This window comes from Phascolarctos cinereus, unplaced genomic scaffold (assembly GCF_003287225.1).
Source record: "Phascolarctos cinereus isolate Bilbo 61053 unplaced genomic scaffold, phaCin_HiC Scaffold_4;HRSCAF=312, whole genome shotgun sequence".
Classification (NCBI taxonomy): Eukaryota; Metazoa; Chordata; class Mammalia; order Diprotodontia; family Phascolarctidae; genus Phascolarctos; species Phascolarctos cinereus.
In genome coordinates this window covers 619,126,326-619,140,871 of record NW_027555847.1, presented here as the reverse complement: position 1 = coordinate 619,140,871, position 14,546 = coordinate 619,126,326, and the positions used below count along the sequence as shown (strand labels likewise).

The 14,546-nt window shown below is 37.6% G+C and overlaps 1 protein-coding gene across 2 annotated transcripts in view; it reads left to right on the top strand.

Moving 5' to 3' along the window:
- Positions 1-8,508, top strand: part of MRPL13 (mitochondrial ribosomal protein L13) — a 47,568-nt gene extending 39,060 nt beyond the window's left edge. For both annotated transcript variants that reach the window (XM_020964978.2, XM_020964977.2), the window contains exon 7: positions 8,228-8,508. In XM_020964978.2, coding sequence (XP_020820637.1) covers positions 8,228-8,249 — 22 coding nt within the window. In that variant the 3' untranslated portion in view covers positions 8,250-8,508. The remainder of the gene's footprint in view (positions 1-8,227) is intronic.
- Positions 8,509-14,546: the final 6,038 nt, after the last annotated feature.

Genomic DNA, 14,546 nt, shown 5'->3' with positions numbered 1-14,546 from the left:
CAAGTTGTGCCTTAAGGAAATGAATACTGTGCCTGTCTTCTTGCCCACCTGCCTACCCTGACTGTGCCTCACTCTTGTGGTTTCTTTCCAGCAATTTGTGGTGTCACTAGATTTACTGGAAGAAATTTAAAGAAGGAGGGTTATGCTAAATAATTCCATACAGTGGAAATGACTTGGAACCTAATCAAGCTGACCTTTTATTGTTACTAAGATTAGTTTGCTATCCATATTTAAATTCAGTTATTTGATTTTTTCTTGGAATAATTAGCCTTATTCTAAGTAATTTAAATCAGAAGTGGAAAAAATTAAGTCTTAAGGGAAGAATAAAGTTATGCTAGTAGCTTTGGATTTTTGTTTTACCAGTTTTAATATATATATACATCCAGAATTCTATTTCTTTTTTTTAACATGGAAAATAAATTACCTTAATATGGCAAACAATTTAAAGTGTATCTGATTTTGCTCTGCTAACAACCATCTGTGACACAGATTTAAGTTACATTTTATTCATAAACCAAATGGATTTTTTCCCACCACTTTGCAATGAAAAATAAAACCACCAGAAAGGTTGTGTATGAAGTAAAGTGATGTGTGTGTGTACACACACATTTAAGCATAAGGTGAAAACCTTTTATAAAAATGCTCCCCTTTTCACTCTAACACAATTCTATTCATCCATCTTTGAGAAAATTCTCAATTCTTCATCTGAGTGGGATTTGAAACAGGAGGTGTGCTTGTTTCTCCTTTCCCTTACAAGATTAGCCACTGTCTTCTCCCCTCCAGCCCCCTTTCCAAACTAATGGTAATGGATATGGGGTTTACATAGAAGGAATCTGGATTTTTGTGCAAAGTGGTGTGACCTTAAATATTGAGCAAACCCAAACAGTTTTTTTTGTTGTTAAATTTTTACTCACAAAACAGAGATAGCATTCTTTTCCAAAAGCCATCTTCTTTCAAGACAAATAGAGCTAATGCCAAATACTCTATGAGAAGTAGAGATTATTGTTTCAGAAAATGAAGTAACAAATAACAAATTTCAATATGACCTAGGAAGGAGATTGACATTTTGCCAGTAATATTGTCCTTGCTTCATTAATTATCCCATGTTTAGCTGAAGCATATTTACCATTAAAAAGCTGTTATAATTAAAGATGAGGTTTATACATCACTTTCTACCTCAACCCTTGGTTTTACAAATTTGGAACAGCTTTAGATTCATCAAATCTTCGCTGATTGGTGACCTTGAATTTCCTGTCTGAGACCAAGTGAAAATTGATGTTTTGATGGGCTAAAAAACTTACAAAAGTTCCATGTATATCTACACTAAATAATTTATAGTTCAGCCTTTAAAAAAGGGTGTGGGAAATATAAAAAAGGCAGCTTATCCCTTTATCAGGCAATAAATTTCTGTAATGAAAGTATAAAAGTATAAAAGATGTAAAGTATCTATTTGATACAGCAGCATATGGAATCTCTCTCAGAAACTGGAAGGCAGGAGCTCCCAAAGCTGTCTTCAGAATGCCTTAATTATTTATAGAGCATGCTAAGCTTGTATAAATATTGTCAGTGGTTTTAAACATGTACTTTTTAAACCAAATAACAATTGAAATAATTTCCAATGAGATGTCAGGAGAAAAAAGGCAGGGAGACAAGTAAGCAATATGTTAAAAGCAAAATGCGAAACAAAAACACCTAGTAATGTAGAGCTCAGATCAAGCATTTTTTTTCTCCCAAAAGATGATCATCTTAGCCAACATTTCTTGAGCATATGCAGGATTGTGAAATTGGAAGTGACTTCACAAGTCATGTAGCCTAGTTTCCCACCAGATACATGACCCTTCTGAAACGTTCCTGGCAGGTGATCATCAAAACTTTACTGAATGGGGCAGCTAGGTGGTGCAGTGGATAGAGCACCAGCTCTGAAGACCTGAGTTCAAATGCAGCCCCATGATCACTTGATACTTCCTAGCTGTGTGACTCTGGGCAAGTCACTTAACCCCAACTGCCTCACAAAAAAAAAAAACTTCACTCAAGTGCTTCTTAGTAAGAAGAAATCCATAGCCTCACAAAGCAGCCTATTCCACTTTTGAACTACTCTTCTTTTTAGCAAGTGCTTTATTTTATTTAGTCAGTATGTAATTCTGTCGACTCCCAAATTGATCTAAGTTCTACCCTAAGTAGAATAAACATAATCTTTCAAAACAGCAACTCTTTAGTTATTTGAAGAGGGAAATAATTTCCTGCCTTCCTTATCCCCAAGGAGTTTTTCTTTTTTTCCTAGTCTGAGTTTCCCTAATTTCCTCAATCATAGTATTCTTGATACAGTCTCTAAACCCTTTACTATCCTGGTCACTTTGTGCTGGATAAATTCCAGTTTTTGCAATGTCCTTTATAAAACGTGGCACCTAAAACTGAAAAAAACTTCTAATGTAGTTTGACTGAAACAGTGGAACTCTTTCCTCATTTAATGTGAATGTTTTATTTCTAGAGGTAATGTGGTATAGTGGAAAGAGACTGAATCAGAAGTCATAGGACCTGGGTTCATTCCCACTTCGAATACCGTAATACTTGGAGAGAGTCACCCTTCTGGGTTGTGATTTCTTCATCTATAAAAGTCTAGGACTTGGAAAAAATGAAAAAAATCTATTTAGAAGGTACTTAAGTGTGTCTATTGTGTAACCAAAGCATGTGTCTTGTCAGGTATGTTTTTGATCAAGTGACCATTCAGGCTTGAAGATATTCAGTGACAAGACTCACTGACTTTGATGGCAGCCCTCCCTTTCCATTTTTGGATAGCTTTAATTTTAGTCAGTGTTCCCTTAAGTGAAGGAGGCGATGGAGCATAATGAAAAGATCACTAGCTTTGGACTAAATGATCTTGAAGGTCTTGTTCAGCTCTAAATCTGTGCTTCCTTGTTGAAATAAAATCTGCTTCCTGTTTTGTCCCTAATTCTTGCTTATGGGACCAAACAGTATCAGTCTAACCCACTTTCCATAAGACAAAGCCTTTTCTCTAGCCCTGATTCCTAGCTTCCTTTCATCTTCTACTCATTGAATTTGAGATAATCCAGCGTTGTCTAATTTATGTCTACACTGTTGTCCTTTTGTTTGTAATTATGAAGCTATGTCATAGCACGAATACCTTGACAATGTTGCAGTGACTTATAGGAGACAGAATGAATTAGATTGATTGATTGATTTTTTTCTAGTCTCATCCTCGCTCTGATTATTTGAACCAGCTGAAAGGGAGTGTAATTGTTTCTTTAGATGCTCTGGAGCTTGTCCAGCTGCTTCAGTTACATTGCTTTAGACACACCACAAGTTAAGAAATAAAGTAGTGCTGCTGTCCTGCATTTGCAATGTAAATGTTGGTTTAAATGTTTACAAAGAAACTTTTAAAATATAATGATAAAATTCTGTAATTTTTCTTGTCATGACTATATGTGGTTAATGTATTGCAACATATTTGACTTGTTTCCCATATCACTCCTTGTTCCTCTGTGTTAAATAATAAACAAATTTAAATTGCTGCACTGTATGTTTACTCTGTCACTAGACTGTTGGTCTTTGCAATTATGCTGGACAGTGTCTTACAAATTAAAACACTGTCAGTATTTAAAATGGACTAGATAAGCTGCTTCAGGGCAAACACAGTTCATTCACTTTTTAAAGTGACCTTCAGAATATAGAACCCTTTTTCAATTATTCAAATCATGTTCCAAAATGTATTTTACTTGTCTCTCATAAATTAATTCAGAAAAATTCATATGAAGTAAGCCTTCCTTCTTAATTTTCGTTTAGCATATCCTTATTTTCTGCTACAACATCAGTTGGCACTTCCTTACAAATTTGTGGGTTTTGATTTTTGTAATACAATCTGCATTACTATATTTTGTGTATTGGGTGTATGTGTATATACATGTTATATGTCTTTGCGTGTGTGTGTATACACACACACACACACACACACACACACCCCTTCACAAAGTGAAGTAGACAGCTGGGGTTTGGCCTCAGTTACCTGACAAGTCAATCAATGTGTAATTTATACTTTGTTGTGTCTTCTGTAGTACAGTACAAAGAGTTCTTGCTTAGGGGCCAAAAAACCTGGATTCAGATTCTATCTCTGATACTTACTACTTGTCTCACCTTGGGCAAGTCATTTTACTTCCCTATATTCTGTGAGACCTCTGAGGTCCCTTCCAGTTCTGTATCTGTGAGCCTAATCTACCTTTACCTGTAGACTTACTTAAATATTTATATGTAGCTACTTATGTGACTAATTGTTTATATACACATATATATATCTCTGACGTGTGTATTCATATTTGTTTATGTGGATCATTGAAGGTGAAGCATGATGCAGTGGGTAAAGAGCCAGGCCTGAGTTCAAATCCTGCCTCTGATAAATATAAGTTGCAGAGCGTGTGCTGACCTTCATTATTCACTAGGATTTCTCTGTACCATGACGTATCATATGTGAGAGAGAGAAAATAGCATGCATGCCTACATACACGCGTACTATACAAAAGATTGGTGGTGTGTATGCATATTCCATGTGTGTCTCAGTGGAATACATTTAAATGTACACCTCTTTTGTAATTATAAAGATAGAGGCTTTGTTCAATGAAAATTTTGTCCCATAAAAGATCTTTGTATGGGTTTTGAGCTGTTTGCAACATTATTATAATCCCTTCTTGCACAGTGTATTATGAAACAGCTATAAAAAGTAGTCTCATTACTGATTCACTGTTCTCATTGTATTTTTTAAAGACAAAATAAGCAGGATTTTTGTGAAAGTCTACCCTAAAAACTGATATTTGCTTAATCATGTTGATAAAATTCAGCCATTAAGAAAATCTACTTCAAAATTTCTTTAATGAATGTTAAAAATTTTCTTTACGTATTATTATTTAAAAATCAACTGTATTCCATTGTCATTCATGTTTTTGTTCCTTTTTCTGGTTGCAGGGAGATATTGAGTAGCTGTAGAATGTACATTAATAAAATTAGCTAGATGATGTAGCCCCAAAAATTTTTTTTCAGGTAATTGAAGATAAAGTATATTTAACTCAGTTTCCAAGACTAGCCACCTCAGTTGCCCACTTTGTTTTGTTCATTAAAACAAAAAGCATTTAGAGAGTGTTGGGGGGTTTTTAAATGCAAATTTATTTATTGTTAGTTTTCAACATTCACTTCCACAAGTTTTTGAGTTCCAAATTTTCACCCCATCTCACCTCTCCCTCCACCCCAAGATGGCATGAATTCTGAATATCTCTTCCTCTAGACTGTCCTCTCTTCTATCTCTGCCCCTTCTCTTATCCCCTTCCCCTTCTATTTTCCTGTAGGGCAGGATAAACTTCTATACCCCATCTCCTGTATTTCTTATTTCCCAGTAGCATGTGGAAAAAAATTTTTTTAAACATATGTTTTTAAAACTTTAGGTTTCAAATTTTTTGTCTTCCTCCTTCCCCATCCACCCTCATTGAAAAGGCAAACAACTCAATATAGGTTATACATGTGCAGTTATGCAAAACACTTCCATAGTAGACATGTTGTGAAAAACTAACTCTATTTCCCTTAATCTTACCTGCCCTCCCATTTATTCTATTCTTTCTTTTGACCCTGTCCCTCCTCAGAAGTATTTACTTCTAATTCCACCCTTTCCCAATCTGCCCTCCTCTCTATCATCCCCTTATTGTCTTGTCCCCTTCTTCCCCTGTTTTCCTGTAGGGTAAGACAGATTTCCATACCCAATTGAATGTGTATGTTATTCCCTCCTTAAGCCAAATCCTATGAGAATAAGATTCACTCATTCCCTCTCACCTTCCCCTGTTTCCCCTCCACTGTAAGAGACTTTTCTTTTCTGTTTTTTTTTGTGAGATAATTTACCCCATTCTACCTCTCCCTTTCTTCTCTCCGAGTATATCCTCTCTCATCCCTTAATTTTATTCTCCAGATATGACCCCTTAATCTTCAACTCACCCTGTGCCCTCTATCTATCTATCTATATATATATACATATAATTTTTTTCCTTCAACTACCCTAATACTGACAAAGGTCTCATGAGTTATAAATATCATCTTTCCATGCAGGAATGTAAACAGTTCAATCTTAATAAGTCTCTTATGATTTCTCTTTCCTGTTTACCTCTTCATGTTCCACTTGAGTCCTGTATTTGAAAGTCAAATTTTCTATTCAGCTCTGGTCTTTTCATCAGAATGCTTGAAAGTCCTCTATTTCACTGAATGACCATTTTTTCCCCTGAAGGATTATACTCAGTTTTGCTGGGTAGGTGATTCTTGGTTGTAATCCTATCTCCTTTGCCCTCCAGAATATTATATTCCATGCCATGTGGTCCTTTAATGTAGAAGCTGCTAAATCTTGTGTTATCCTGATTGTGTTTCCACAGTACTTGAATTGTTTCCTTCTGGCAGCTTGTAATATTTTCTCCTTGACCTGGGAACTCTGGAATTTGGCTAATATTCCTAGGAGTTTTCCTTTGGGGATCTCTTTCAGGAGGAGATCTGTGGATTCTTTCAATTTCTATTTTGCCCTCTGGTTCTACTATATCAGGGCAGTTTTCCTTGATAATTTCTTGAAAGATGATGTCTAGGCTCTTTTTTTATCATGGCTTTCAGATAGTCCAATAATTTTTAAATTCTCTCTCCTGGATCTATTTTCCAGGTCAGTTGTTTTTCCAATGAGATATTTCACATTGTTTTCTAATTTTTCATTCTTTTGGATTTGTTTTACAGTGTCTTGATTTCTCATAAAGTCACTAGCTTCCAGTTGCTCTATTCTAATTTTTAAGGAAGTATTTTCTTCAGTAATCTTTTGGACTTCCTTTTCCATTTGGCCAATTTTTCTTTTTAGGGCATTTTTCTCCTCATTGGCTTTTTGGACCTCTTTTGCCATTTGGGTTAGGCTATTTTTTAAGGTGTTATTTTCTTCAGTATTTTTTTGGGTCTCCTTTAGCAAGCTGTTGACTTGTTTTTCATGATTTTCTTGCATCACTCTCATTTCTCTTCCCAGTTTTTCCTCTACTTCCCTTACTTGCTTCTCAAAATCCCTTTTGAGCTCTTCCAAGGCCTGGGACTGATTCATATTTTTCTTGGAGGCTTTGGATGTAGGAGCTTTGACTTTGTTGTCTTCTTCTGGTTGTATATTTTGATCTTCTTTTTCACCAAAGTAAGATAATATAGTCTGACTCTTTTTGCGCTGCTTGCTCATGATCCCAGCCAATTACTTGAGTTTTAAACTCTTTGTTAAGGTAAGAGTCTGCTTCCAATGTGGAGAATGTACTGTCCCAAGCTTCAGGGCGTTGTATAGCTGTTTTCAGAGATACTTGTAGGGACCTGTAAATTTTCAGTTCTTCCAAGGTGGTATGATAAGGGGCGAGGTGTTTACTCCTTTCCTGGCCTGTGACCACAGGTACTCCTTTCTGTCCTGTAACTGTGAGGAGGGGCTCCTCTCCACAGCCACTACAAGCTCCTCCACACCAGCGCTCCTCCTCACCCCAGCACCGCTGCCCAGAACTGTGACCCAGATCCAAACACGGGCAAAGCAAGAGATTCCTGCCTCAGCACTGGCAAAGAGATCCCTGCAGTCCCTCTCTGATCAGCCACTGGATTCCCCCTGAGTCTGTGGGCTGGAAGCTCGGGAAGCAGCGGCCCCTCCCCAGGACCACGCTCTTGGGGAATGGAGCTAAAACCCTGCCTTCCTCTCTGAGCACTGCAGAAACAGACTTTTCCCACTGACCTTCTAAGTTGTCTTTGGCTTTGGTGGATTGAGGAGTCTGGGAACTGCCACAGCTGCCTGCGTTTCAGTCCTCTGAGGTCTGCTCCAGGTTTGCTGCGGCACACGCCATGCTGCACTCCAGGCAGGGTGAGATACACCTTTCTGATCAATCATCCAGTTTGTCTTGGGCTGGAAATTTGTTTCGCTCTGTCTTTTTGTGGGTTCTGCTGCTTCAGAATTTGTTTAGAGCCATTTTTTATGAGTATTTGGAGGGGTTTGGGGGACAGCTCAAGCAAGTCACTGCTTTTACTCTGCCATCTTGGCTCCGCCTGGGGAGAATCGAGGATATTGTTTATAAATGCTGTTCAATATAAATATAGTCGTCTTAATATTGTAATAATAAACTCCCTTCCACAGGAAAAATAAAAATTAAAATCATGGGTTCCAAAGAAAAATAAGGTATTTTCTTGTCTTTTTGTTTTTCAGACCTAAGGATTTTCGGATGTAATTGGGAGAAAGTTGTAAGAAACAACAGAGAAGCTTTTGAGAGTTCTGATTTCTCCTTAATAGTTTTCTCCCAACCTGAAAACTCAAGAGAACCCAGCTGCTATGTGGAGAAGGAGATCTGTTAAACATGGACGCAGAAGATTTGTAGGGGAAGGAACCAGGAGAATATCAACAGGAAGCTACAAGAAAATAATTTATCATTTAGATTGTTCAGTGACCATGTAAAATGCTCAGAATAAAGTCATTTGATCAGCTGCTAACATTGTCCTGTAATGAAGAAAGAAGCTATCACTAGACCATGATTCTCATCTCCATTAATATTCATGCCATCAGATAGAATACCAAGCTGGAGGTCTTGGCTTTCACACTGATCTACTTATTTTTAACTTGAACGTTCTGGGCTGAGTTTGTTAGCTGTAGTCATCTGTATCATCTGTGTGCTCAGACATTCACGTTCCCACTGGTTGTGGAACAATTGAGTATTTGCACATTCAAATGAAATAATGTTTATATTCTCTATGCAGAGGTTTCCAAAGTGGGCAGTACTGCCTACTGGGGGGACGATTCAGGGGGTTCGGGGGAGTGGTAGTGGCCTCGGGTGCAATTGGGCATTGAATAAAAATAAGAGGACAGTGGAATCATAAGGAAAGAAGAGAAGAAAATTTTGAAAAATCATTTGTACATGTTTCATCTGTTGTGTAATAGTGTTAAAGACATAGTGAATACGTTATTTTCCGAATAAACACACAGAATGCAAATTATAACCAATCAGTGGTCTAGCCCACCGACAGGTCTTAACAAGCAAGTGTTGGCAGGTGAGCTGTCACATAATATCAGGAAGTTCAGCTTGCATCAGCAGGAATATGTGCATGTACTATATAATTACATGACACAATATTGTATCATCAAAACCTACAAATTTACAACAAATCATTAAATTTAAGGTGCATCATTTAAAAAAAAATTTCTATCTTTTTGAAATGATGCAAATTTCAAAAAAGCCATTAAAGGAATTAGATTTCCAGGGTGAGGTGCTGAGTAAATTTTTTTTTTAAGGGGGCAGTAGGCCAAATAAGTTTGGGAACCTCTGCTCTACATTCCCACATGATGGGATTCTCTCAGGATTCTGGAAGAAGAGTTTGGCCTTATGCCAATTTGGCATAAGAGATAGAGGGCTTACTAGATTTAGAATCAAGGTGACATAAATTCAAATTCTGCCTCAAATGCTATGTGACTTGAGCTCTGAGCTTCAGTTTATGTAAATCTGTAATATGGGTGCAAAATACCTACTTCACAGGGTTAATTTGAGGATCAGATGATAATATATGTAAAGCTCTTTGTAAACCTTAAAGTGCTGTAGATATTAACTATATACTGTCATTAGCATTATAGCACTTGTAGCTACTATTGAGTGTGTAGACAGGCAGGTTGGACTTAGGTGCAGGTTCCAAATCACTTGGGATTTAGAATCATTAAATTTTAGAACTGTAAGAGGAGACCTTAAGAGAACATCTGATCATTCTTATTTTATGGAGAAAGAAACTGAAGCATAGAGAAGCTAAATGAATTGCCTCCAGTAAGCAGAAGAAAGACCAAAATCTCAATCTCCAAAGTTTAAGTTCCCTTCTTGAAATAAAGGGTGACAGAATGGTCTCACAGTCACCACAGATTTGGCCCTACAGAATCAGGTGTGAAGGGGGCACCTTTAAGCAGCTGGGGTCAACCTGGTCCTTGTAAAGATGGTGGACTAATACTGGGAGCTCTTCTCATTTGTTCCTCTAGACAGCTTTTCCATCAGATTTAACCCTTTCTCCAAGGAAGCCGAAGATGCATCACTGATGTGTAGCAAAGGTGTTGTTTTCTCCAGAAATTGGAGGTGGAAAAAGTCAGGTGGGGAGTAGAGTGATCTTCTAATTCATAAATTAATTCATGAACTTATCACTAGGCCCATCTCCATACTATTCAGATTAATTAAGCCTTGTGCTGGGATATAGCCATGGAAGATTCATGAATAATAGGAATCTGTCATGAAGAATACCTTATTCCAAATGAATTTAAAAGTAAAAACAAAAAAGATTTTTTTGCACTTTCAAATATGTGGGGGGGAAATAGATTCCTTGGAAACATACATCCTTGTCCTGAGTTCCATTCATATGGTATAATTGATTTATAAAGAAATGGATCTTTCAAGGAGGGTAGAGCAGTCTTCCTCAATATGATTGATGGAGGTTAGAAGATTTAACTATTATTCAGGCAAGTAATATTGTCATCTTAGAGTAAGTGCTACTGTTTCCTTGCTGATTCTGTCTGCCCCAGATCTAAAAGCCCTTAACTATAGCTAGCATTTACTGTGCAAACTGCACTCACTTCTGCCTGTATTCCAACAATTGAATGGTTTGGCTTCCCATCTCCAACTGAAAAGGAGGTACGTCTACATCCTGCCAATATCAATAGTGAGCATCCAGTCCTTTCTCTCCCAGCCCACAGTTCCCCCGTGGAACAGGTAACAAGTTCTTGGAGAGGCTGTAAAGCCTGTGAGTCTCAGGAAAAGATTCTGCTGCCAGTCTCCACATCCCTGAGTTTGAATTGGCCAGAAGTGCAACATTTTCCTAATTTAAGGAGTACATGATCTTTCCAAGACAGGCATTAAGGACCCTTTTCAGCTAAAATGGCCAATTCTCTGAGAAAGTGGTATTCCTCCTGCTCCATCCAAAACCTTTAAAAAGCAACAGTTGAGTAGTTTTGCAGCATCCCAGCTGCTCTGTGTTTCACCTTCTTCGAAGAATGTTCAGGCCAGAAAAGTCTGCAGAGGAAGCAGACAGCGGGTGACTCCTTCTGCCAGCTAACTTTCATCTGTCAGCCGGGGATGAGGTAGACCAAATTTTCCACATCAAACCAATATAAGCTAGGCATCTGAAAGAAACCTACATGTCAATCTCTGCCATTTTTTTTAGCACCAGAAATTTCCTTCTGCATTCAAGTGAACCTTTATTTCAAGACTTAACTGCTTCAATGCTCTTGCCTTCCGCTTCCAAAGTTAATAACTACTAAATGCCTGCAAAAAGAAGCTGCTTGAAGAGAGTCCTGTGTCTTCTTGTAAGGCAGGGGTTTGGTAGATTGGTGTCTAGGAGCCTAAGTCATTTGTCACAAATAGCTTAAAACCAGCTTCTGTAACTTATAATGCCACCTGGCATCTTCTGTAGATCTCAGAAGACTAAAGGAAAATGGCTTTTTAGAGGAAATTTTGAGCATGTAACTTGCTTTTTTTCTTTTTTCTTTTTTTTTTTTCAAAACCATAGGTGCTAAGTAAAATGTAAGTTGCTAGAAGAATATTCATTACCTGTTAAACTCATAGCTTATGCACTGATGTTAACATACTATTGACTGTGTGGTGTGCCAATAAATCCCCCTGCCTCAGTGAAGGAATGATTCTCTATTACTATCCTCCCAATGATCCTAGAACTGTTAAAATATTGTAATTCTTATGCTAAAGGTTTATTAAGGAGAAGAAATGAATAGCGCTTCTTAGACTGAGGAGTAAGTACAAAAATATAACAATAATATTATTTTAGTTCACTTCATGCTGTAAATTGGTATATAAAAACTAGAGGTCCTCATGAAGAAAGCTGTTCTTGGACAGGGTAGGATAAGCCAATGTAACTACCCTAGTAACCATGTCCTAACAAAACAAGAACCTGAGATGTTATGTTTATTACACTATATTATATTGTATTTATTATGCCATGTATCATCATATTATTATATTGATATTATCAACAAAATCCAGTGGGAAGAGATAGGGAAATTCCATGTAAAGTAACTACAGACAGTGTAAAATACTAGCAACTACCTGCTAAGATACACATAGGAATTATGTAAACACAATGACAAAATAATTTTTATACAAATCTAAAGGCTGGAGAGATGTTAATTGCTTGTAGGTAGTCCAACCCAATATAATACAAATAATAATGCTACTTGAATTCATTTAATTATTCAGCACCATACCAATCAAAAGATTACTTTGAGGAACTAGAAAAAAAATAAAATTCATTTGGAAAAACAAAAGGTCAAGAATATTAAGAGAATTAGCAGGGAGAGGAGTGGGAAGGAAGAGGGCCTAGCAGTACCAGATCTCAAACTACACTCTAAAGTTCTAATTCTCAAAACAACTTGGTAAGAAAAGGTTTATCTATAGAACAGATTAGGTACACAATATGCCAAGGCCAATGAGTACAGTAACCTAGTGTTTGATCAATCCAAAGATCTCAAATAATTAGGACAAAAAACTCACTATTCAACAAACTTTTGAGAAAACTGGAAAGCAGTCTAGCAGAAACTAGGTATTGACCAATATTTTACATCATATACCAAGACAAGCTTCAAAGGGGTACATGATTTAATCATAAACGGTGACATCAACTGTTCATCAACAAATTTGTGTTGAATAACCCCAACTGGTCCCTTACTGCTAATAGACAATGTTTTCACACCTCTCTAATTAATTCAAGTGCCACAGTGGCTCTTCCAAAACTTTTCATCCTTCCTCAAACCTAGCTTACTCTACCTCCACCCTCTCAATTGACAACTTTGCTTCATATTTTCCTGAAAAACTGAGGTAATTCACTCAAAGTTCCTTCCTCTTTCTCCCTTATCTCATATCACCCAGATGCCTTCCATCACTGTCGCCTCCCCTTCATCACTATCTCACATGATAGAGACTTATTTTTGTTAAGACTAACTCCTCTACATGCACAAATGATCCCATTCCATCCCAATCTCTGCCAATAGATTGCCTCCTCCATCATCCTCACTCTCATTTATCTTCTTTAATCTTCAGTAATCTCTGTCTACTGCCTTCTTCCTTACTACCCACAAATATATCCATGTCTTTGTCTTCAAAAAATCCTCATTTGATTAACTCATCCCCACTATTGTCCCATATCTCTCCTGCCTTTTATGACTAAAATCCTTGAAAAGACAACAGGTGCCTTCACTTCTTCACCTCTCATTTTCTTCTTAATACTCTACAGTCTGGCTTCCAGCCACTGAAACTATTGAACTCATTATTCAACCAAAACTGATCTCTTAATTGCCATATCCAATGGCCTTTTCTCAGTCTTCATCCTTCTTGACCTCTCTGCAGCTATTGACACTGTTGATCACCCTCTTCTCTTTGCCACTATCTTCTCACTGGTTTTTGTGATACTACTTTCTCCTGCTTCTCTTTCTACCTATCTGACCACTCTTTCTCAGTTTCCTTTCCTTTCCTGATATCCATCAAACCATGAGAATCCCTGAGAGCTCTGGTCTGAGTCCTCTTCCCTTCCCTCTGCTTCCCTCCCAAATCTTTCCCTTCTCTTCTCTTCTTCCTCTATACAATTTCACTTGGTGATATCATCAGCTCCCACGGTTTTAATTATCATCAAATCTACTTATCCAACCCTAACCTCTCTGCTAGCCTCCAGTCTCACATTTCCAACAGTCTATTTAGACATATCAAACTGTATGTCCTGTAGACCTCTTAAACTCAAAATGACCAAAACTGAACTCATAATCTTTCCTCTCAGGCCCTCTCCTCTTCCAAATTTCCATATTTCTTTTGAGAGCACCACCATCCACCATTCCTTTACCCCTTGACTCCTTATTCTCATTCACCCCTCTCCATCAATATTGAATCTTGCCAAAGCCTATTGATTTTGCCTTTGTAACATCTCTAGAATATCACTCCTTCTCACTTGTCATTGTCACCACCTAGTATAGACTTTCATCTCCTCATGCCTGGGCTACTGCGATAGCCTACTGATTGGTGTACCTGCCAAAGTCTCTCACCACTCCGGTCTATCATTCATCAGTCATAGTGATTTTCCTGAAGTGCAGGTCCAATCATGTCATGTCCCACACTTACTCAATAAATTTCAGTGGCTCCCTATAACTTCTAGGGTTAGATATCAAACCCTCTGTTTGGAGTTCAAAGCCCTTCATAACCTAGTTCCCCATACATCTACCTTTCAGTCTACTTATATCTTATACCCCCAACATCCTCTTCAATCCAGTGATACTGGCCTCCTTGCTGTTCCTTGAATGAGACTCTCTATCTCCTTATGGTTGGCATTTTCACTGACTGTTTCTCATGCTTGGAATGCTCTCTTTCCTCATGTCTGTCTCCTGGCTTCCTTCAAGTCCAAGTTAAAATCCCATCATCTACAGCAGAGGTGTCAAATTCAGAGCAGATGCCTGCAAAACTCTGGAGTGAAACCTGAACTAGATTAAAATGCATTTGGGAACTGCTTAAATA